Source organism: Sander vitreus, chromosome 3, assembly GCF_031162955.1.
Source record: "Sander vitreus isolate 19-12246 chromosome 3, sanVit1, whole genome shotgun sequence".
NCBI classification, from domain to species: domain Eukaryota; kingdom Metazoa; phylum Chordata; class Actinopteri; order Perciformes; family Percidae; genus Sander; species Sander vitreus.
This window is the reverse complement of record NC_135857.1, coordinates 27,307,848-27,332,981: the sequence shown is the minus strand read 5'-3', so window position 1 is coordinate 27,332,981 and position 25,134 is coordinate 27,307,848. Positions and strand designations below refer to the sequence as shown.

The window sequence follows — 25,134 nt, the reverse complement described above, 5'->3', positions numbered from 1 at the left end:
CTATCGTTCTCTTAATACATCCATGGTTACTATACTAGAGGCCTGTTGCACGGCACTCACACATACAACCACATGCGCACACAATGCAGTTCCGAATATGGAAACACTTATGCTGACATGTGCGATGCTCCTGTTTCGCTGGTTACAGCTCTTGTAAAAGTTAATACACATTATAATTCGGTTAATTATGATTCAAGTGGGCATCCTGGACTGGGCCCATATTAACTGAGGTATTTAGTTTTGTAGATGAGTCATGTTGCATGATTGCAGTACAGCAATGTGATTGTGGTCTAAATTTAAACTTAGGTCACATGATGGTGTGGCTGGGGACCTGACAGGGACAATGCACAATTTCAAACTTTACAGAACCCACCAAAAACACTACCGCGATCATGCAAAACCAAACCTTGAAATAAAACAATACTCATCTGATTTGTAGTATCTTGGCCTACTGAGAATTGACCCAGATAGTGCAATTTATAAAGCCCCCACACCCAGCCAAAAAAAAAAAACCACACACTTGCACAGTTTTATACCAAATATCGATGATACCGAGGGCTTTTGGGAAAATGTACCTCATATTTGTGCTGAAATGAAGGCATATCTATACACACACATGGGAGTTGTTGAGGGCAGGCTGTGCACTTGCCATTCAGAAATTCTAGGACTATGAGTGGATTTGAACTGGCAACCAATACAATGCCGAAGCATGATGCTGATAATGTTATCTGGAGGTTTGAAGTAGAGGGTTTATCTGATGTAAAATACCATAATTTCTTGTCTGTATTCTCTTATAACTATCATGCATTATGAATATTGACTTTTTTTCTGTCCAAATGTTTTACTCTTTACATTTTGACTGTTGTATTGTTGTAATCCTAAGAAATTACGGAGCTATACAAGTGTAACACTGGCAGTGTGATGACTCACTCTGCAGTATGATACAGTGGCATTGTGATGTATAATGGAGACAGAAAGACAAGCAGGAAACAGATTGACTGACATACTTATTACTGGAAAAAATGACACGGTGAAACAAGGCTTGCTGCTCCACTTTGTCGTTAGTCAGAGTTGTAATAAAAATCCTTCCTTCCCACCACTCTATCATCTGTTTGCTAATATAATAATATGGTTAATCCATCATTGCATGATTGGAATGTATCTGTCATCAATTTTAACCACTAAGCACCAAGCAGATTTATAATTTGAACGACATCTGTTTTTTACTGTCCTTGAGACTTTTTTCTTATTAGGCTGCCTTCTCTAAACATATTTTTCAGCTCTATTTGTTGTCTAAAATCCTTGAAAATATGGTCTCTGCAACTTTTAGACATGCTGGATAATAGCAATATATTTTGATTTCCAATCTGGCCTTCACCAGAAACATTCCAATTAGATTGCTCTCCTCAGATTCATTTATAATATTTGAATGCATCTTGATTCTAATGAGCTGTATGTGATATCACTGATATTTGTTCTGATGTTTCATTAAGACAACTTTTCTTAAACAGTAGTTGCATTTTTAAACTAAAATCATCAATAATCAATCATTCTGAAGTGGCCTAATACTTAACAGTAGCCTATGTCAATCATGACAGTTGAATGAGATTGTTTAATGTGATATTGGTATTTGTAGTTATGCCACCTGTATGTAGCTATGTTTTGAACTTTCAAGACATTGTGCTGCATGTTGTTTGTCTCTTCTGTTTTCATTATCATGCGCTGTTTGTATTACTGGAGGCACTTTGTTTTAAAAAAAAGCATAATTAGTTACACTATTTGTGTTCTCATTAAAATAATCAATATTATTTATGAAAACAATAAAGGGGCTTCAATAGTATGGAAGCCCACTTATTGTTTTCATATTGTATCCACAAATTATTTGATACTAATTAATTGGATTTCTCTCAGGCACCGCACCAGACAGCTACAGCGTGGTGGGGTCCTTTTCCACTGGGCTGACGAGGATTAGCAGTCAACATGCCGACTGTCGGAGTAAAAAGGGATCTTCTCTTTAAAGCTTTGGGCAAAACATACAGTAAGTCATGTTTACTACATATTCAAGTAATTGACAAATTGTCTGCTTGGTTATCAAATGTTCCTTTGGCTCTAAAAGACCGAGGAAGTCAGAGTACTGCCTGAAATAATTAGCCTGATGGTTAGCAAAGCAGCAGCTGCTCACGAGCAACTTACTTACCTGTCTTTATTAAAACCGTCTTAAATGAGATTTTGTTTTTATTTTATTTTAATAATTTTTAAAGGAAATTCGTGCTTAATATACATTGCATTTGTGACAATAAGAAAGTAGTCTTAGTGCGCTGGCCTCTCTGTGCCAAAGAGATTGCATCATTTCCCCCGGCTTCTGTCATTTAAATCTGAGCAGGCTGCTGTTAAGGACCTTTTATACACAGTCTACTCTATGTTAAGGACTAGCAATGGGAAGATAGGAGCCAGTGCGTACTTAACGCTTTGTAAAGCTGTTTTTAGTAATGACTGTTTGTTTCTTGTTTTAGCTGATGAGGAGTTTGATGAGCTGTGCTTTGAATTTGGGCTGGAGCTGGATGAAATTGTGAGTAAACTACGTTAAAGGATATCAAACCACAGTGTATCCTAATCCTTTTTCATAATCACAATATACCCTTCTCATGGTGTACAGTTTTACTTGCCATAGCAATAAAAAAAAATAAAAATAAAAGAAGGAAAAAACAAAGTGTCATACCTGTTTGACAAGTCTAAATGTCCAATGTGAGAAAGGTCGGCTTCTACATTTGTGTCAAAACGATCCACTGAGCTATGTACTTGGTTCTGACCCCATTCCAGACCTCAGAGAGGGAGATAATCAGCCGAGAGCAGGGTGACTCCAAGGCATCAGGAGCATCTGACGTCATTCTGTACAAGATCGATGTTCCAGCTAACCGCTATGACCTGCTGTGTCTGGAGGGGCTGGTCCGTGGACTGCAGGTCTTCAAGAATAAGTGAGTGGTGTCCTGTAATGCTAGAATTGGCGTACTGTTGTGGTTGCTACAATCTAAGTGAAGGATGACTGTAATTGCATGCCAAGGTTGACCAACCTACAGCATACCTCAGCGCTCCAGCGTTTCCAAAGTAAAGGCCGTTTTATAGTCGTGCAACTGCAGACCCCTCTTCGTCTACAGCGGACCCTACGCCGTAGCCTGACGTGCACCTCTCAAAAAATGTAACTACACGTCGCGGCCATGCACGTTGCTCGGCCGTGGCTTGGTAGCGTTGCATTTCCCCCGACTCATTTCCTGGTTCTCCTTCTCCATAAACAACATGAAATCAAGGAGAGGGTTAACTCTTCCTGCTACAGATTTCCCACCGTGGTCAGAAAGAACAGGGGAGACACTTTGTTTCTCTCACTATGCCTCTAGAGTCACAACTTGCTCTGAAGACAATTGCCGTCACTTTCTCCCTCACGCTATCACCCACTCCCCCGGCACACACACACATGCCGGCTCGAGGCACACACCAACGCACAAGTAAACAAGAGTTTCGCGATTGACCCTTTATATGTTGTTGTTATATATATATATATATATATATATATATATATATATATATATGTATGTGTATATGTATATATGACCCTTTAAATTATTTTCATTGAAAAATATTAAAATTAAAATGATTATAGTGGTATTTTTGCGAGGATTTAGTCTGTTGGATACAATTTGTAGGCTGGGATGTCTCTGCAGCACCACAATACTTAATTCAGAATGGTTTGACACATATTTTGTCTTTAACAAATATTGCGCATACAGTTGGTCCGACGACCCCATGCACTGAATTCAAGCCACAGTACACTGTGAAGACAGTAAAGCATGGTGGTGCAAAAATCATGTTATGGGGATGTTTCTCATACTGTGGTGTTGGGCCTATTTATCGCATACCAGGGATCATGGATCAGTTTCAATACATCAAAATAGTTGAAGAGGTCATGTTGCCTTATGCTGAAGAGGAAATGCCTTTGAAATAGGTATTTCAACAAGACAATGACCCAAAACACACCAGTAAGCGAGCAAAGTCTTGGTTCCAGATGAACAAGATTGATGTTATGGAGTGGCCAGCCCAATCCCCAGACCTCAATCCCATAGAAAACTTCATGACATCAAAAATGCGGTTTCTGAGGCAAAACCCAGTAATGCAAAGGAATTGTGGAATGTAGTTCAATCGTCCTGGGCTGGAATACCTGTTCACAGGTGCCAGAAGTTGGTCGACTCCATGCAACACCGATGTGAAGCAGTTCTCAGAAATAATAGTTATGCAACTAAATATTAGTGCAGTGATTCAAAGTAAAGCAAACCCTTGAGACATGTTTCAGTTCATACAGTAAATGTTTGAGTTTGTAAAGAAAAATGCAAATAATGCTATTTTTTTGAACAGCCTAATATTCCTTTTTCTTCACTTTCTGTAAAGGTATAACACAAACTTGATCAATTTTGGTCATGTTTTGATTTGGAATTGAATGTGCAGTGTTCCCAATGCATTGATATTATGGAATTAAAAGCTATTCTAAGGATTTTGAGCATTATTCACTTTTTTAAACACACTGCTATTATTCTGAACTGTAAATACAAGGCGCTTCTCCATTGTGGTTGTAGTGCACGCAGACTTCAGGCTCTACTGTTGCTACAGATATTATATTTGTCTTGCAGGTTGGAGGCACCTCGCTACAGACGTGTTAGCCCAGTCAGCGGGGAGCCTCAGAAGCTGTTTATTACTAAGGAGGTGGGTGGTAACATTCAGACTTTAAATGGCAAACAAGCAGTTTGTGGCCTGAAGCTGCCATTAGTTTGGTTTATAAATCAAATCAATGTGTGTATTACCACGGTAACCATAGTTTATTCACTTACTAACATATTTGTTCTGTGCAGACGGCGGCAGTGCGACCCCATGCTGTGGCAGCAGTGTTGAGGAACATCACCTTTACACAGGAGCGCTATGACAGCTTCATCGAGCTGCAGGACAAACTCCACCAAAACATCTGCAGGTCAGATTAGCTGTTACACAATATACAACTGCACACCTGCAATACCTGTCGCCTTCTGCTAAGTGATGCCATTTAAAAGTAACTGCAGGAAATCTGGTTACTACTAGGGATGGGCATTCGATTACATTTTCTTAGTCGATCGTCGGGAGAATTAACGATCGACTATCGATTAATCTTAATATTTGTATATTAAAATGAATGATTTATAAATTAATTAAAAATTCAATGAAAATACAAAAATACAGCGTGTTTTTCCTCGATAAGATCTTAATTACAAGAAGAACAACTTGTGGCAGTTAAACTGGAGGTTAGGCTAAACTTGAAGAGATAGAGAGAGATATATATATATACACACACACACATGCGCTGCGGTGCTCTGAAGCAGCGGAACCTGCTGCTGCAAGCCGGCGTTCTTAAACAGAGACCCTCGTTTGTTCCAAAATAATAAATAAAAAGAATCATGTTAAATAATAACTTAACCAAAAACATAATAATACTTAGATCTGACAGGTTTTGTCAAAATGTAACTCAAGACTATCCAAGGCACGGACAAAGCCTAATAAAAAATAACCAGTAATAACTCGCATACAACTTCTGCACCAGTCTACTGTTTTTTGTTGAGAAAAATAAGCATGTTGACATGATCTGGGGTCAGACGCGACCGCTACCTGGTGACCGTCAGTCCAGCCGCCGAAAACACCCGCTGGGATGCACAGGTACCTCCGCACTGACTTAGTCAGCCCGGGCCGGGGAACCTTATTCCGTTCTTCGTAGTGAGTTTCTACCAGTCTGGTGGTACGTTGTGACAGAATGTGATATGCTGGTTCCAATATCCATCTCAATGAACTTGCAGATCCCTTGGGTAATCTTCTCTGCTCGTTGTGCATCGCAGCTCCTCCGTGCTAACGCCGAGATGATGCTAGGTTGAGACTGAGAGCAGGATGCACTGCCACCGACATTAACCAGGGTCGGATGCCCTTTGTTTAAGTGGTACATCATTTGAGTCGTGGCCGTGTTGTACTTATACACGGCGTCGCAGTGTTTGCAGTGAACTAAGTCGTTTTTTAAATCAAAATGGTCCCACGCCACACTTCGCCGTGACCTCTTCATGATTACTTTTGAAATCAAAACAGAAACTCGCAGGTAACTGAGTAGCCTATGACGCCCCCGGGTGGTAAAATGTTTAATTGCTGCCACACAGTGAAATTCATTTCATTGCTTCAAGACTTACACTACGCAACGCAACCAGCATTAGTTTAATCGATAACAAATTAACGTGATCAACAAAATTCTTAATGATCAATTATCGATCGTCGATTAATCATGCCCATCCCTAGTTACTACCACTGTGTGTGTATAGTCTTTATATTCCCTTTGTTAGGTACACCTGCCTTGTATAACCTGACCAACCTCAATTTGTTTTCAGCGCTTTGTTATGAACATGCTTTGAACAATTCAGCGGAAGCACCATACAGATGCTACAATGTCCTGTTTTTGTTTTTTTTTGGCCACATGTTCATGTTTTGTTTTTTAAATGTTGCATGGGTGGCAGCGTCCGGCCAGGAGTTATCAACAAAATGTGTTGGCAGAGTAAAAATTTGATTGCAAAATTAGATTGCAAAATTAAATTAAAGCTGCAAGCAGCGTTGAACGGGCCCTCGCGCCTCTGCAAGCGTGGTTGTTACTGGCGGACTGCTGAGTTCATTGATACCTCACATAAGACTCAACCTTAAACGGGTCACCAGTTATGAAAGGGGGCGTGGTTTAACTATAGGGGGTGGGCCAAACATCACAAATTAATAAGGAACTCTGTTGAGTTCAATGACACCTGACACAAGACTCTACCTTAAACAGTTCAAATGTTATGAAAGGGGGCGTGGCCTGAGTAAATAGGCGCGGTTAAAGTATAGGAGGCGGCTCAGTATCACATGTAGACCACACATTATAATTTTCATGTAAATCGGATGAAGTTTGTCATATAAGGCTGAGTTCCTGTTGGCAGTGGGGGGCGCTATGACCAAAAGTCAATATTGGCCTGTATATGTCCTCAGGCCTGGACTCTTGTTGATTGTGGGAAATTTCAAGCAGATATGACAATGTACACTGTAGTTACAGCCACTTTCTCGTTCATCGCTAAACACTCAAAATGGCCGCCACACCCACACCGTTTGATGAAAAGTTTTTCTTTTAATAACTTTTCATCTTTAAGGTGTTGAGATGGTACAGACCAAATTTGAGGTCCATCGGATGAAATCTCTAGGAGGAGTTCGTTAAAGTATAGCACCTTGACTTTTAGGCCTACTTCCTGTTGCCACTAGGGGGCGCTATGACTTTGAGCCAATATCGGACCGTAGATGTCGTCAGGGTTGGACTCTTATGAATCCTGAAAAGTTTCGAGCCAATTGAACAATGTACACTCAAGTTACACCCACTTCCTGTTTTGATGGCGAAACGCACAAAATTGCCGCCCCGCCACGGCCATGCCCTATGACGAAAAGTTTTTCTTTTAAAAACTTTTCATCTTTAACGTCTTAAGATGGCACAGACCAAATTTTGAAGTTGATCAGATGAAATCTCTAGGAGGAGTTTGTTATAGTACGACATATGGAAAAGGCCAAAATCGCACTAATTTTGAACTTTCAATTAAAAATGGCGGACTTCCTGTTGGGTTTAGGGTATGGCTCTAATGAGCTTTTTTGTATGTCTTGACATGGTACATATGTCTACCAAGTTTTGGGAGTGTACGTTAAACGTACTGCATGGGCTCAATTTGCAATGGGCAAAACTTTGTAGGGGGCGCTAGCGAGCCATTTTTGTGCACCTATTCCCGAAACCCTTAAAATACGTACATTTTCACCAGGCTTGATGTGACCGCCAATTTTGGTGAGTTTTTGAGTATGTTAAGCCCCTCAAAAAGGCAATTAATTTGCCGTAATAATAATAATTCCTTCAGTTTCAATAGGGCCTTCGCCGCTGTCGGTGCTCGGGCCCTAAAAAGAAATTGTATGACCAGGAAAGGAGGAAAGCCTTTTTAACATCGGTGAGCTTTTCAGCGCTGCAGAAACCTCTGTGATTTCAAAGGAATGAAAACTGATGAGGGCTTTTGCCGTTTTTGACAAGTGAGTAATAACGTTAGCTCCGCTGTTTCACTGTTTTCTTTTTTCAATAGGTCAGTTTAACCTCGTCCGTTTGCTATTGCTTGTGATGGCTGCTCCCAACTGGCTGGCTTTACAGCAGTAGAGACAGTTTGCTAATCCACGTCCAATCCAAACGTGAGCTAACATCGATTCTGCTATAGTTTGTTTAGTCAACAGAGACACAGACAGCAGAGACTGAAGTGGTTGCAATCAGTACTCTTCCATAATTCTGGGGGGCGGAGATTCTGAAGGGAGGGTTGTATTTGTTTGGCAGTTGAGTTCAAACACCAACAATCTTCACGCAGCATCGCTTACTGCACCTTTTAAATGGTCTTTTTCGTCAGACCAAAAGTCAAGAACACAAAGATATTCAGTTTACAATGATGTAAGACAAGAACATACACAAGCTGGAACCAGCTAATATTTAGCAAGTTTGCTAAAAAATTTATTTATTATCAAAATAGTTGCAGACTAGTTTTCTGTCGAGTCACGGTTACACTTTACTTCATGGTATCTACATAAGACTGACGTGACACTGTCAAACGTGTCATAAACATTATAAACAACTCATAAACGTTTGACATAACGCTTCTTTTAGTTCGTGTCATTTGTTTTTTGTCATGACAAGTTATGGTTAGGGTTAGAGTTCATGTGTCATGACAGTGTCATGTGTCATGACAGTGTCATGTGTTCATGACAATGTCATGTCACTCTTATGTAGATACCTTCAAGTAAAGTGTTACCCGATTCACTAACTGTAATCGTTTCAGCTCTACAATAACTTGTACTTATTAGCATCTGTTTCGTTCACCTCCTTTTCCAAGAATCAAGTAGGGTAATAGGTTGCTATTTAAAGGACAATGCTTGTGTCATTTAATTCTTTTTTTCCCTTTTTTTTGAAGAACAAATGCAACTGTGAACTTATCCCTCTGAAGTATATTCTGTGTAGTTGAAGCCTGATCTTGCTTTTGCCTTCATGCCATTGAAAGCCATTGTTACCTATAAAACTATGGAAAAAACACAAGATAGTTATAGTGGTGCGTTTGGTGACATATTCTTTCATTTCAGTAAACATGACCATGTAGTGTAGTCTGCTCACTCCTCCAAATGGGGAATGTCAGGTCACATCATCAGGTTTCTGCTCACACCATTGCAGAAAACACACCTCTGTTTTCCTTTTTTTGTATAGTAGTTGGGAAGAAAAAAGACTCATAACTATGTTCATGCAGGAAGAGGAGCCTGGTGGCCATCGGGACCCATGACCTGGACACCATCTCTGGTCCTTTCACATACACAGCCAAACCTCCCGGAGACATCAGCTTTAAACCCCTCAACCAGACTAAAGAATACACTGCCACCCAGCTCATGAGCCTCTACAAGGTGAACAGATAATTGGCATTTAGAAGGGCAGTTTGTCTTTTTGGGTGGCGCTAACCTGCCGTTGTTCTTCTGACTCATACAGACAGACAGCCACCTGAAGCATTACCTTCACATTATTGAAGACAAGCCTGTGTATCCCATCATCTACGACAGCAATGGCATTGTCCTGTCCATGCCTCCCATCATCAACGGTGACTACTGTCTCTGTCTTCATGTGTCTGCCTTCAGTTCTGGCTGTATTTTCTGCCTCTGTCACACAAAGAGATCTGACCTATTACATCAGGTTTTTTAAAACCCAAAGCTTCAACTAAATAAATATGGTTAAAGCTTTAGTGCGTAACTTTTTGATATTACGTAAAGTTTCTATTATGTGGACTTGCCGACAGTTTTGTTGTCATTACTTAGAATTCCTCATGGGGGCGGCAGAAACCAGGCACTATAGCTTTAACCAGCCAATCGTTTAAAATATATGATCTAGTCTTATAATATTAATCTTTTGTTTTTCCAGGTGACCATTCAAAAATCACCCTAAAGACCAAGAACGTTTTTGTTGAGTGCACAGCCACAGACCTGACCAAGGTACAACTGAGAGGAGAACTGAACATGTTGTCAATGTTATCAAGGAAAACAGACTTCAGCTTGTTCGCTTCTTCTCTTGTTTACTCCAGGCAAAGATCGTGTTGGACATGATGGTGACCATGTTCAGCGAGTATTGTTCACAGCCTTTCACGTAAGTCCCATCTCTGGCTCAGATACTAGCTTGTCGACGGACAAGAACAACAGCATTTTGGAGGTGGAACAAGATGAAATTCTCTGGTTATTGTGAAACACTTGCTTAGAGGCAGAACATCGTGATGCTGCTCATTTAAAACATGTTTGCTTCATCTTCCAGATTTAAAGAATTGCTCATTTACAGAAATGTCCTGTTTGCGTTGTCTTGCTGAAAACAGCCCTGCTTTGACCACCTCCTTCAAGTGAATTAGCTACCATGAACATCAAGTAAAGTGTCCATAATGGATGTGATGGCATTTCTTTGTGCAATATTTCCAAATGTTACCTTTTTTTCATCTTCAGATGGCATGAAATATGCCCAGCTTTACCAACCCTGAATAACAGTAATTACTTAACACCTAAAGTCTCTCTTATAGAGGTTTTGTGTCATAGGCCCTATGTTCAAGATACTGATGTTTTCTCTTCATATTAGGTGATGTAAATCTACCCAATACCATCATAAAAGATAAATAAATGACTAAAGGGTAAGAGGATTGCAGTGATAGTGATATTTTCTTCTGTTGCTCTTTCAGGGTAGAGGAGGCTGAGGTGGTGTACCCAGACGGCAAGACCTGCAAATACCCAGTACTGTATTCACTACAACCGTCTTGCGCTGTGTCCTTAATATTTTTTATTTATTTATGTGACATGAATTTCTTCTTTAGTCTCCTTATTCTCTGGTTTTCTTTCCTGGTCTGTACTTTAGGAGCTGGCCTACAGGAAGGAGAAGTTGTCCAGTGAGTTCATCAACCGAAAAGTGGGCATCAAGTGAGTCATTTGGACCTACTCTGTATAATGGTACAAGATCAAAGTAAAATATATGGAAAGTGACTGCAGGTAAATGTTTAAGATTTTGCTTCGTCACAAGTTTTGCATCAACATGCAAATTCACAGACTGACCGGTTTGAGTTGGTACACCTGTACTATCTAACACAATCTGGAACAGTAGCCCTGCAACAAATCCTTTGTTGGACAGAATATTAGAAACACCTCAATATCAGTATCACTACTAACTACAGCCTCATAAATGACCACATTGTTCCTTTCTGAGACAGTGCCAACAAACATAAACTTCTCAGATTATAGTTTGGGCTGTAGTATTGGATTGCATTATTACATTGGGCCTCATGCAACAACATTTTATATCTTAAACTTCTCTTACTTTTTTCTTAGAGGTTTTCTCATACAAGTGTCCCAAGACATTTGTTGTAAATCGCTCATTTCAAACTGATGAATGCCACTTGTTCATGAGGAGATTAGAGAACGTGTTCATGAGATATGATCGTTTGCACAATTGACAGCCCTAAATAGCTATATGAAACTGCTTGTTCCATTCTGTTTGGGGGCAACTTTCATTGACACGAATTCCACCTAAAAGTAAAAAAAAAAAAAAAAAAAATTTCACACTATAGAGCTTTCAAGTCCTGCTTTCAGAAATCAGCAGAAAAAAACACAACAGATATAGCAGTGTCAGTTTAGTATTATGGGACCCAAAACAATACAAAAAATTCTCGCCAATAACGTGTCATCAGAGCAGCGCTGTACTGTGTAACAGAAATTAAGAGGGAATGGTTTGACATAAAGGTCAATGCTATAAAACGTTCTGCTAAAGCAAAGCACTTCACGTCTTAGATGGGAGGCGGTTAACTGGTAGTGACAGTCAGGGAGATACAAGACAAGAAAATAGGAGCCGTATACAGGTGATGTTATGTAGTCTGTTACAGTAGAGGATGTTCCCCCTGACAGCAACCTGCATAAAGACCCTGAAACAGCTGGCGGAGTGAGATAATTTTCCTAACTACTCAACTGTAGCTGTTTCCATGTCAAAATACGCCAATAAAATAATGAAAAAGAAAATTAAAAATTAAAAGGAAAACTTTGTCCAACCGCTCAGTAAACTGTCAAGCCATAATAATGATATTGTGAATAGAATATTCATTTTGCTTCAAAATATTTTAGTTGATTTCCGTAACGGGCTATTTAAACTCCAAACTTTTTATTAAGGCATCAAATGTTCCTCTGTGGAGAGACTGAGGTAGACAATCTGTACATGACTTGTATGACTGGTCTGCACCAAATTCTCTTGGTGTTTATTATTATTTTGTTAGAAACCTTAATAAGTCCTACTTTTTAATAGTGTTTGTTTTGTGTTCTCCTGACAGTGAATCAACTGAGAAAATAGCCCAGCTGCTGACCAAGATGTGTCTGCGCTCCCAGGCTACAGGTGTTGGTGATGAGATCGAGGTTGAGATCCCGCCCACGCGGTCAGACGTCATCCACGCCTGTGACATCATGGAGGATGCCGCCATGGCCTACGGATTCAACAACGTCCCCCACACCACACCACGCACCTACACCGTAGCCAACCAGGTGCCTGGGTTTAACTTCTGCATGTTTGATGCCTGTGTAACCAAATGTCATTGTATTTTATCAAACATGCTGTGTGTTCTTATGTATTTACTCTATATGTTGACAGTTTCCACTGAATAAACTGACAGAGCTGTTGAGACAAGACCTGGCAGCTGCTGGATTCACGGAAGCCCTCAACTTTGCCCTAGTAAGAAAAAAACACAAAGGCACACATCTTTTAAGGGAAGAAATAAAGCAGTCTTCCTCTTTATAAATGAAAAGCTGAATTCATAAGCAGCCTTAGGGGTTTTGTTGCTACAGCTTTATTTGGTCTGGTATGACCATATGAGCTTATGGTGGCTAATGTTAGCTAATATTTGCAAGTTTGGGTTAAATATTGCTGTATAACAAGTTTATGACTGTGCTCCACATGTGTGACTGTTATAGTACGGTTAGCTAAACAGTAGCATTTAACATTATCCCACTCATCACTTTTAGCCAAAAAGTTACATTGTCTTGCCTCCATAAAGGAATTTGTCCCTCTTTCTTCCTGTAGTGTTCTGAAGAAGATGTAGCAGACAAGCTTGGGAAAAAGATCTCAGAGACCAGGGCGGTTCATATCTCCAACCCCAAGACAGCTGAGTTCCAGGTCAGTAAGAATATAACATGATATTGTGTAAATAACTCTACAATGCTTTAATACGCTGCACCTCTGCAGCACTGTTTGAAAACAAGAAAATATATACTATTTATAGATTTAGAGTCATCTTATAGTCTCAAAGGAAAGTTAACCTGGAACTGAAAATTTCATTTGCTACCCAGCCATGATTTGGTTAAAAAAAACAAAAAAACAACCAACAACCTGCAGCTAGATCATGTGGGCTCAAGTTAATCCGAAAGGCCTTTATCTGAATTTGTCATGAGACGAGAATAAATGGTCATTTAAAGGCCTGTGCTGTCCCTTTAGGCTCCAAAATGAATTTGCAGTTGTGCAGATACAGTTTCACTTTTGCGTATTTAATGTTCATATTGCACATTCTTGGGTAAAGTTGTAATATATTCTGTGTGCTTCGTGGACACTTTAAGGTAGTTCTGTGCCATCTGAAAAATCACCTTGCTAACTAATGTCAGTACAGAAGTGAAACCAATCTTCTGGTCACAGCACAAACTAGCTTTTTGCAAATTAGTATGCAAATTATGTCCAGGGACATAATTTAAGTGTTGCAATAGTTTTTTTTCTGCGAACTCATTAAAAAGTATTGACATTACATCAAGAAAATGATACCAATTTGTTTCTTAATTCATTTTTCTTACTAAAAATCTTATTAATTATGAAAAATCAGGAAAGTAAGGGAAAGTATTCATTTAATAACATAGACAATGATGCAGGAATGTTTTAAAAAATCAAAACCATAAACTGTAGTGTTCTTTCTCCAGAAGTGGGCACTCTTGTCCTCTCTGAAAGATTGTAGCTATATGTATGTATCCAGCTTCACCACTGTTTATCACCACCAGGTGGCGCGCACCACCTTGTTGCCAGGCCTGCTGAAAACCATAGCGTCCAACAGGAAGATGCCCCTTCCCCTCAAACTGTTTGAGATATCTGACGTGGTGCTGAAGGATGAGACCAAAGGTAGGCGAAGGGGAGAAAATAATTTTGTCTTAGATAACACCTACACACTGTACCTAACACACCATTAAGACAGTTGAAGCCCTGCTCTCGACAGCTCTGTCAGTTTATTCAGTGGAAACTGAACATATAGAGCAAGGGTGTCAAACTCAACTCCCCTAAGGGCCACACTAGAAAATGAGAATCACATCAAGGGCCAGACATATAGTTTATTGCTTTTATGTCATGGGAAAAGTCAAATATCATTGACTGTATTATTGCATGTCTCATATAGTCTTCTCACTTACAGTTCGGTTGGCAAAAATGTCATGGAAAATGCCCAAAACGTTTGGAAAAAGCATTTAAAAAAAAAAATCGTTGTGAAAAGTGACAAATATTAGGTGGGCCAAAATGTATTGTGAACCTAAATGTATATAGGGGCCGGATCAAAATTAGCAAGGGCCGGATTTGGCCCGCGGGCCTTGAGTTTGACACGTGTGATATAGAGTAAAGACATGAGAACACACAGCATGTTTGATAAAATACAATTATATTTGGTCACACACGCATCAAACATGCAGAAGTTAAACACCTGTAGCCTGGGAGCGCAGACACATCTTGGTCAGCAGCTGGGCTATTTTCTCAGTTGATTCACTGTCGGGAGAACACAAAACAAACACTATTAATAACACTATTAAAAACACCTGGAGCCTGGGAGCTGATAGCTGATAGTTTTGGACAGATGCTGATAGGTGTTTTAAGCCCCCATCGCCGCCTTCCAGGCAGCGTTGCCTGACACTAGGATTAGGCAATGGTTAGGTGCCTTGAAGTCGACGTTGGGGGCTGATAATAGCTGGTCAAGATGTAGTTTGACAATGGTAATAAAAATAACAATATTACTAATAAGTACCCATTTTATTCTTCACATCTAAAAATCTTTTAGATAAGAGGAAGTCTGTTGGTTACTTACGTGATATGATTAATATGATTTAAATGTATACACTTGTGAGAAATCTGAACAAATTGTCTTATTATAATCAATTTGAGTAAAGCGTTTACCATAGACGACCACTGTAGTCTTGATTGACACTTACTGGCAGATAGATAGATAGAGAGAGAAATATATATATATATATAGATATATACATGATATATATATATATATATATATATATATATAAATAAAACACGATGTTGGCTTGATATATTAGTAAGTCATTGGTATAGCCCTTTTCTCAATGTCCCTGACACCCCACCATCCTACCAACCAGATGTCGGGGCGAGGAACAGCCGGCGTTTCTGTGCTGTTTACTACAACAAGAGTCCGGGCTTCGAGGTGATCCATGGCCTGCTGGACCGAACCATGGAACTGCTGGAGGTGAAGTCGGCCCGCGGGGATGGCTACCACATCCAGGCTGCAGAGGGTAAGAAGCCTTGAAAGGGAGGGGGTTGGAAACTAACAATCAGGTCTGTATGAATATATTTAAGGGGTCGCCTTGGTGGTAAATGGCTTTAAAATACAGGGAGCAGAAAATCCCAGGGATTTAGTTACCTGCCAAGCCGGTGAACAAATAAATCTGGGTCATGTGAGTTATGTAAATCCATTCTAGCAGCTACTGCATTGTTGTTTGTTACCAGGGTGTTGTGTGCATTTTTTGGCCTTTATTTGTATGGGACAGCTTAAACATGAAAGGGGAGAGAGAGAGGGGGAATGACATGCAGCAAAGGGCCGCAGGTCGGAGTCGAACCCGCGGCCGCTGTATTGAGGAGTAAACCTCTATATATGGGTGCCCGCACTACCAGGTGAGCTACCCAGGCGCGTGTACCCTAGTTTATTGAGGGGGCACAGTTTCCATGGCAATGACACGCAATATTTCGCTGTTAGTTTCAATTAGATCTATGGAGGGGATGGCCAAAGAATTTGGTATACAAGAGAAAACAATAATATTGATAAAGGTGGCAGAGACATGGGCTAAAAATGTAAAATACTACTACTTTTATAATGAGATACTTGGTTCTCTCAACATATTTTGATTAGAAAGTTGAGTAAATTGAGATTGTAAGTTTGACAATCCAGCATGGTCAATAAGATGTTTACTTTGGTCTGATTTACCCAGGCAAAGGAGAAATGATTGTCCAAATGTTTGGAAATCTTTTTCACTAAACCCGTGGTTACACTCTGATTAAATTAATATACCACCAGACTTTTTACACAGCATCGTAATGAACCAAAAACACTCGGTCACAGCTCTAGTGATGGTCAAGTGAAGCTTCGCGAACCACTATATTCTGAGCTCAATAGATGGCGCTCTCTGTTCAACAAAGGGTTGAAAACACACTAAATTGCCATTCCTTTAACCTTTTTCTTTGAACAGAGAGCGCCATCTAGTGAGCTCAGAAAATAAAGACAGTGGTTCGCGAAGCTTCATTTGACCGTCACTACACAGCTCCATGGATGTCTTCAGACAGAATCATTCAAATGAAAATGTCACACAGCCTTCTCTTCTCTGGTGTCATCTGATGCCGTCTGGCATTGTCTGTTTTTCTGTGCAATTGACACAAGCTAAAACTAAACAGATAGGACTTGTAGTCAAAACTACTGACGCTAACATCAGGTAAATGTCACTTGTGCGTTCTATCTGGTAAAGTGATACTGTGAGTGTGATATGAGATTATATATCGTTTATAAAAACGATACCTCACACTGTGCATAGCTTACAGGTCATTGAGCCTCCATTTTCTACTGCCTATGGAAGGAACCAACACAACATACTTTTTTTATGACAAAATGTTGTAAAAGGTACTTAAAGCGTTAACTCTCGCCAAAATGCAACCTAGGGTCTTTTTGTGAATATACCCGAGTCAAACTTTTGTTTAAAGCATAATTAGGACGGAAACGCTACTTTTAAGATTTACTATATTCTCGTTTTCGGTCAAATGGCCTTTTGAACGGGAGTGCTGAGGGCAAAATCGCTATTTTTAAAACACTAAGAAGGCTCGACACAACATTGCTCGAAGTATCACCAGGGGCTCTACACATGAATCGAGCATTGAGAACATTGTTTACACAGTTTACTAAAAAGATTTTAACAACTCACTGTAGCTGTTGGGTTTTCCAGTCACCGCCATCTAGCCATTCAAAAAGAGTCGATCTCCGAATGCGAATGAACGGACCCCATAGGAGGAAATGTCATTCTTATATGAGGCTCCTTTTTCAACTACAAGGTCAATGTTCTTTTTCACTAACGACAAAACAACAAATTATCCGTGCATTTATATGGAACTAAGCTTTAGGAGCTTTCCATCTTTACTCTCCTCCCCGTTAAGTTGCATTCGGAGATCGACTCTTTTTGAATGGCTAGATGGCGGCGACCGGAAAAACCAACGGCTACAGTGAGTTGTTAAAACCTTTCTTTTCAGTAAACTCTGTGTACACAAACGATGTTCTCAATGCTCGAGTTCATGTGTAGAGCCCTTGGTGATACTTCGAGCAAAGTTTCATGTTGTGTCGAGCCTTCTTAGCGTTTTATAAATAATGATTTTGATGCTATCATAGTAGTGCCTCCAGCTCTCCCATTCAAAAGGCCCGAAAACGAGAATATGGGCAATCTTAAAAGTGGAGTTTCCGTCCTAATTATGGTTTTAAATGAAAGTTTGACTCGGGTAGTAGTCACAAAAAGACCCTAGGTTGCATTTTGGCGAGAGTTACGCTTTAATGTTAAAAAAAGGTGCTTCATTTAATTTGATAGGTTTAACTCATTTAAAATAGAAACTACTTTAAAAAGACATACAATAACAAGCTACAAATGAACGTGTTACTTTTACATTATGGGCTTTAACTTAAAAAAAAAAAAATTAAATAAAAAACTCTTTATCCCCTCTGAACCACAATTCCCTCATTTCCATTTAATTTATCTTCTCTTCTACCTCCAAAATCCCCAATTGCATCACCTTACCCTAATACATCAAGATAACGCTGCTCAGTCGATGATGGATACCAAATAGCTGTGATGTACAATGTTCTGTCATCGCTTCGCTCAATACAAATTAAAGGTGTCACTCATGGTTCATGGGTTGTGGGCCAACAACTAATTTCAGACAACTTCGCTGTGTCTCTAATGATGAAATGCATTAGCGTAAGAGTGCAAATTAGTTCTCTCTGAAGTTTCATCATGAGTGAGATGGCTAGGTCAGTCATGTTGCATCAGCACTCCGTCTTTGAGACCTTCAATGAGCTTCATTCTGAAAGGCTGTTTTTCACACTAATGGAGAAAAACAATCCTGTAAACTAGAGATGATCCGATACCATTTTTTGCTTCCCGATACCGATTCCGATACCTGAACTTGCGTATCGGCCGATACCGAGTACTGATCCGATCCAGTGTGTCATATATTTTATTACGTTTTAACAACTGTATACTACTATCCCTGTATGGATGTGGTATTATTTCTATCTTTGTTGTCGGTCCGGCTCAGGTTAAACTCTTTGTGAAACATGAATGCCACAGAACTTTCTTTTATTCTGCAGTTTGACAGTCAGTTATAACGGAAAAAGAACATAAATAACGTATACTTTAACGTAGATTTTCTTTAGGGCTTTATTACGTGGTATCGGATCGGTGCATAAACTCCAGTACTTCCCGATACTAGCGTTTTAGGCAGTATCGGAGCCAATACCGGTATCGGAACATCTCTACTGTAAACTGTAGAGTCCAAGTTGATGTTACATTTACCAGTGGTGCCATGTGACTGGCACAATACTACTTGAAATACAGTAAAGCTGTGTTTAAACGGCTTGGCCAAGTTGGGTTTCATCTTTCTGATGCATCCGATCTGTTCCTGCAAGATTTGTAATCAGAAAGGTTCGACTCAAGGGTCTGACGCACTGCACAGGCCAATCTATGTGCATTTCCCCAGAGAGACTCTCATACAACATTTGAGTACTGTGTTCCTCGCTCAGTTCTTCCTCTTTCTCTCTCTCACTCCACCCTGTCTACCTCTCCACCCACCTCTTTTCCCCCCTCTCCCCTTGACTTGCATGCTCCAAGGTCACACTGCAGCATGTCTATTCTGTTGGCCCATTCAGACTGCAAATCAATGGGCTCAAGTATCAGCGAATGAGAGCAGTGAGGAGAAGGGAAGGCTGACAGGGGAGCGGATATGAGATGAGACTAGAGAAGAGGGTGGGGGAGGCAAGAAAAGGTATGAAAGCATGTAAAGTCTGCAGTGTGGTAGAGTGCATAGGCGTCACGTCACCCACTGCAGTGCTGAGCAGCAAGGCTGAGACTGGCACATACAACACCCACCCACGGGTGCTTTAGACTGTCCATCTGACACACACACACACACACACACACACACACACACACACACACACACACACACACACACACACACACACACACACAAGTGAGCTGAAATGCTCTCACAGTATTCACTAATGCATAACACACTGGACACTCACTCCCACTCAGTCTATCTTCTCTGCCAATTTTTTTTTTTTCCACACTTAATGCACCATTAGCCCAACTCCCATATGCCAGCGTGTCCTTAACCCCATTACAAGGTCCTGACCCAGTCTAGGAGCTCACCTGTCACAGACACACACCCTCAGGATGTGTCGATCAGCAGGGCAAAACAGCACTACAGCTAACTCCCCATCACTCCCAGCTCAGAGAGAGTGAGGGGCTGAGGGAATACATGTTAGCTGAGTTTCCTCCACTCAGCAGAGGGAAAAAGGATAAAATAGCGAGTCAGGGGATCAGAAGTGGAGGAAGAAACCACTTAAGAGGCAGATGCCCGTGTTTCACTCAACAACTGTGTCCAATGCAAAGTCTTGGCCCATACTCTCTTCATCAAGAAAGCGTTTATGTGACTCTTTCTTTGTTCAGTAATTGACCTCAAGTGTTCAGCTTGTATCTATTTTTGAAGGTTAGTAGTACTGTCGTTTGTTTTGTTTATTTAAATCTACAATAATAATAATAATAATCTTTTTTTGGTCACTTGGGCAGCATTCGTGACCAAATACCTCGATATTGATATTGCGGCGATATTCTAGGGTTGACAATTGGTGCTTTAACAAAATATCTTCACACTTAGATTTTAGATAAATAATCATCAGTAATGTGGACATAATGTCTAAGTGGGGAAAAGGCAAATAATAAAACAGTTACAGTCTGGTAAGTTCAGAAAAGTACATCACTTTACTGTAATGCAGCCTTTAAAACCAGTAAAAGACAACACTTATGTCATATCACGAAATTACGATATCCAAAATCTAAGACGATATCTAGTCTCATATCACAATATTGATATAATATCAATATATTGCCCAGCTCTATCCAGCAGTTGCAGAGAAACATTATCATTCATTTGGAGTCATGTTTCTGTCCACCTCTTTTAGCTCTGTTTTTGGTCGCTACCAACTGCTGGGGAAAATATCTGGCTCATTAGCTGCTAAATGCTCCACCATGTTCACTAGCGTTATAATGGAACCCACGCAACTTCTAGGCAAGACCCATCCTGCAATAACATTCACACACTACTATTGGCCAGGCGTCCATGCTTACGCAAGGTAACGTAACCCGATTTGTTCAAGTCCTATCCCCTGACTTATCGGCTATCCTAACCTTAACCACTCAAGGTCAGTGCCTAACCCCAACCAATCGAGCTGCATCGTAGGGCGGGACTTGCCTAGAAGTTACGTGGGATCCATAATAACACTGTTCACCAGCTAGTCAGTAACTTTGTCTATCTACCGTTTGGTGCTGAGCAGGTAGTGTACAGTTGATTTTTAGAATTTTTTTTTTCTGAAAACAGGTGCCTGCCGAAAATGACTATAAGAGCAGTGAGAGTGAACCAAAAACAAATAAAAAAAATAATAAATAATTGCCCTGCAAATTAATTGCTAATATATATTTATTATTGTCGTACAAAGACCGCAACCGAAATGAAATTAACCTACTAACAAGTATTGTCTGTGTATCTATAGACTGATATATCCAATTTCGTCGTGCTGTAGAGCTCAATTGTTGTCCAGAAACTATTAAATACACATCAATGAGCCACACTGTTGTAGCCTGGCTCCGTCCCTCCCTATGTACTGCCGCTCAATTTTCATTTTTCCTTCAGTACGTCTCTGTACAAATGAAATGCACAAGAGTCTGGTAGGACCAGGCTAACACTGTTGCACTGGGTGACATGTTCCTTGAAGAACACTTTTTCTGGGATTTGGGGTGTTCTTTTGTGTCTCTGGTGCTTCCACATGCATACAAACTTTGAAAAAAATTCATCCATGCTGTTTTTGAGTGAGAGATGGTTTCTGAATGTGTCTTGCCTTCAGTCTCCGGGTGAGCTGGTCAAAATCGGCATGGCTTGTGACGTCACAAGCCGAAACGAGCTGGCTAACCACAATCGTTAGCTCTTAGCGTTAGCATGCTAACGCTAATGCTAACACTAGCATGCTACCTCGTTCTCAATAGCAAAGCACTGCTACAACACACACAAGTTCACCATAATCTACAAAGAACTACTTACATGTGCGCCCTCATTTAGAAGTCTCCCAGCTAATCCTGCCTTGTAACTGACCGAAGAAACAGCCTTTCTTTTTACTGTCTATGGAGCTAGCTAGCTGACATGATCTACATCTGAGCTACTGCACATGTGTGAGTGCAATCAAAGATAGTACAGAAGAAGAAGAAAAGAGGTCTCACTCTGTAGCTAAAACAGAGACCAGGTGAAAAGAGGATCTGCAGCAGTGAGAGAGAGCTGTGCAGTACAACAAAAAATATGGTGTTTTTGGAAAAATTAAGCCATGTAACCCTATTCTGGTACATCCTTAAAATACAATTATGAACCTGAAAATGAGCATAATATGGGCGCTTTAATTATCATGAACACACACACACACACACACACTTTGACTCAATGCCACATATGGCGTACTGCTGCAGTAAATACTTAGAGCAACAAATGTGTATTCCGTAGCGTAAAAATAGTTCCTAACAAATGCACCATTATCTCTTGTTCAAGTAACATTTGTTAAAAACTACAGTGCCCAGCCCTTTTTTAGTCTTGTTTTAAGAAATGAAACTTCTTGACATCCATCCATCCATCCATCTTCATCTTGACATGTATGTCTTTAGTAGATGTAAATAGCAGAGGTGTTCGGAGGAGAGGAGATCTCGCGATATTAAAACATGATAATATTTCTCGTCGAGGTGAAAAGTTGTCTTGCGATATCAGTACACGAGTGCAGAATTACATTGGTACTACCGAGGACCGATTCACGTTAAATCAATCGGTGCCACATTTCGGTACCTGCAAGCTTCTCTGTCCTCTGCATGTTTCACAGAGAGCTGAGCTCAGCTCTGATACACGCGCAGACCTGCGGTGCAGACGAACGAGACTACGTCGCCTCTGCAGCTTGTTCAAGTCACAGTGAGTCACGGCAATACCGGTAAAGCGGTCATAAATGTGGTTACAGAATTCAAAACTTAACACAGACAGCGTTTGCTGCATTATAATATAATATAATGGCGAGATTGCGGTGCAGTTAACGTTACACTTCTGATTCCAAATGAGACAGGCCGACAGCTTTCTCTATGCCCTGGTCACTGACTGACAGGCACAAAAGCGTTTTCTATGCCCTGGTGACAGACTGAAGTTGGAGGGCAAGGCAACTTTATTTCTATAGTACATTTCAGCAACAAGGCAATTCAAAAAGCTTTACATTAAACATGAAAGAGCAATTAAAAACGGTCTAAAATAGAATAAGATACAAATACAAGTTCCAGTGCAGTGTAAAGAAAATGAATAATTATTTGATTTAATAGGTTGTAGGGACTGGTTTGGGAAGGGAGAGGGATGGTGTTTTAAATAAATAGGTTTGGCATTATTTTTTACAACTGAAATATTCTTTGTTATTACAGAGGGAAAGTATCGTAAAAAGGTTTGTGTGGCAGCATTTTGGATTCCCGGTGGAAACGCTGCAGATATTAGGTCTGAAGAGATTTGTTATACAGGAGAGAAGCTATTTGAGTTTGTGGCAAAACCTTTCCTCGTTTTTCATTTTGTGACTTTCGATTCCAGTCATATTTTATCATTGAAGTTTTCTTTAAAATAGTGTTTAAAATTTTGTCTCGTGAACCCAATATTGTGTCTCGTCTCATGAGCTGAGTGTCTCGTCACACCCCTAGTAAATAGGCTTGGGGCTGAGAGAGACAGACGCACTGGGGAAGTCGAAAAACATTTAGGGGGCGGACTAACAGACTGATGGTTTTGGTCTTTTCATGGGAATTGCCGACAGTAACCAAAAATACAGGCGCTGGTCATATAATTAGAATATCATGAAAAAGTTGATTTATTTCAGTAATTCCATTCAAAAAGTGTATAATACTTGTAATATATAATACTTGTATAATGTATACATTCATTCCACACAGACTGATATATTTCAAGTGTTTATTTCTTTTAATTTTGATGATTATAACTGACAACTAATGAAAACCCCAAATTCAGTATCTCAGCAAATTAGAATATTGTGAAAAGGTTCAATACTGAAGACACCTGGTGTCACTCTAATCAGCTGATTAACTCAAAACACCTGCAAAGGCCTTTAAATGGTCTCTCAGTCTAGTTCTGTAGGCTACACAATCATGGGGAAGACTGCTGACTTGACAGCTGTCCAAAAGACGACCATTGACACCTTGTACAAGGAGGGCAAGACGCAAAAGGTCATTGCTAAAGAGGCTGGCTGTTCACAGAGCTCTGTGTCCAAGCACATTAATAGAGAGGCAAAGGGAAGGAAAAGATGTGGTAGAAAAAAGTATACAAGCAATAGGGATAACCGCACCCTGGAGAGGATTGTGAAACAAAACCCATTCAAAAATGTGGGGAGATTCACAAAGAGTGGACTGCAGCTGGAGTCAGTGCTTCAAGAACCACCACGCACAGACGTATGCAAGACATGGGTTTCAGCTGTCGCATTCCTTGTGTCAAGTCACTCTTGAACAAGACACAGCGCCAGAAGCGTCTCGCCTGGGCTAAAGACAAAAAGGACTGGACTGCTGCTGAGTGGTCCAAAGTTATGTTCTCTGATGAAAGTAAATTTTGCATTTCCTTTTGGAAATCAAGGTCCCAGAGTCTGGAGGAAGAGAGGAGAGACACAGAATCCACGTTGCTTGAAGTCCAGTGTAAAGTTGCCACAGTCAGTGATGGTTTGGGGTGCCATGTCATCTGCTGGTGTTGGTCCACTGTGTTTTCTGAGGTCCAAGGTCAACGCAGCCGTCTACCAGGAAGTTTTAGAGCACTTCATGCTTCCTGCTGCTGACCAACTTTATGGAGATGCAGATTTAATTTTCCAGCAGGACTTGGCACCTGCACACAGTGCCAAAGCTACCAGTACCTGGTTTAAGGACCATGGTATCCTTGTTCTTAATTGGCCAGCAAACTCGCCTGACCTTAACCCTATAGAAAATCTATGGGGTATTGTGAAGAGGAAGATGCGATGCTCCAGACCCAACAATGCAGAACAGCTGAAGGCCACTATCAGAGCAACCTGGGCTCTCATAACACCTGAGCAGTGCCACAGTCTTAACGACTCCATGCCACGCCGCATTGCTGCAGTCATTCAGGCAAAAGGAGCCCCAACTAAGTACTGAGTGCTGTACATGCTCATACTTTTCATGTTCATACTTTTCAGTTGGCCAACATTTCTAAAAATCCTTTTTTGTATTGGTCTTAAGTAATATTCTACTTTTCGAGAGATACTGAATTTGGGATTTTCATTAGTTGTCAGTTATAATCATCACAATTAAAAGAAATGAACATTTGAAATACATCACCCTGTGTGTGATGAATGAATATAATATACAAAT

The 25,134-nt window shown here is 40.3% G+C and overlaps 1 protein-coding gene across 1 annotated transcript in view; it reads left to right on the top strand.

The window, feature by feature from the left end:
* Positions 1-1,927: 1,927 nt before the first annotated feature.
* farsb (phenylalanyl-tRNA synthetase subunit beta) overlaps positions 1,928-25,134 on the top strand; it is a 25,152-nt gene continuing 1,945 nt past the window's right edge. Inside the window, exons 1-16 of the mRNA XM_078246770.1 lie at positions 1,928-2,038; positions 2,514-2,569; positions 2,821-2,975; positions 4,677-4,749; positions 4,896-5,011; positions 9,378-9,528; positions 9,611-9,719; positions 10,037-10,107; positions 10,197-10,258; positions 10,833-10,884; positions 11,006-11,067; positions 12,462-12,669; positions 12,776-12,856; positions 13,205-13,297; positions 14,164-14,281; positions 15,529-15,681. Of these exons, the coding sequence (XP_078102896.1) occupies positions 1,981-2,038; positions 2,514-2,569; positions 2,821-2,975; positions 4,677-4,749; positions 4,896-5,011; positions 9,378-9,528; positions 9,611-9,719; positions 10,037-10,107; positions 10,197-10,258; positions 10,833-10,884; positions 11,006-11,067; positions 12,462-12,669; positions 12,776-12,856; positions 13,205-13,297; positions 14,164-14,281; positions 15,529-15,681 (1,618 nt within the window). The 5' untranslated portion in view covers positions 1,928-1,980. The remainder of the gene's footprint in view (positions 2,039-2,513; positions 2,570-2,820; positions 2,976-4,676; positions 4,750-4,895; positions 5,012-9,377; positions 9,529-9,610; positions 9,720-10,036; positions 10,108-10,196; positions 10,259-10,832; positions 10,885-11,005; positions 11,068-12,461; positions 12,670-12,775; positions 12,857-13,204; positions 13,298-14,163; positions 14,282-15,528; positions 15,682-25,134) is intronic.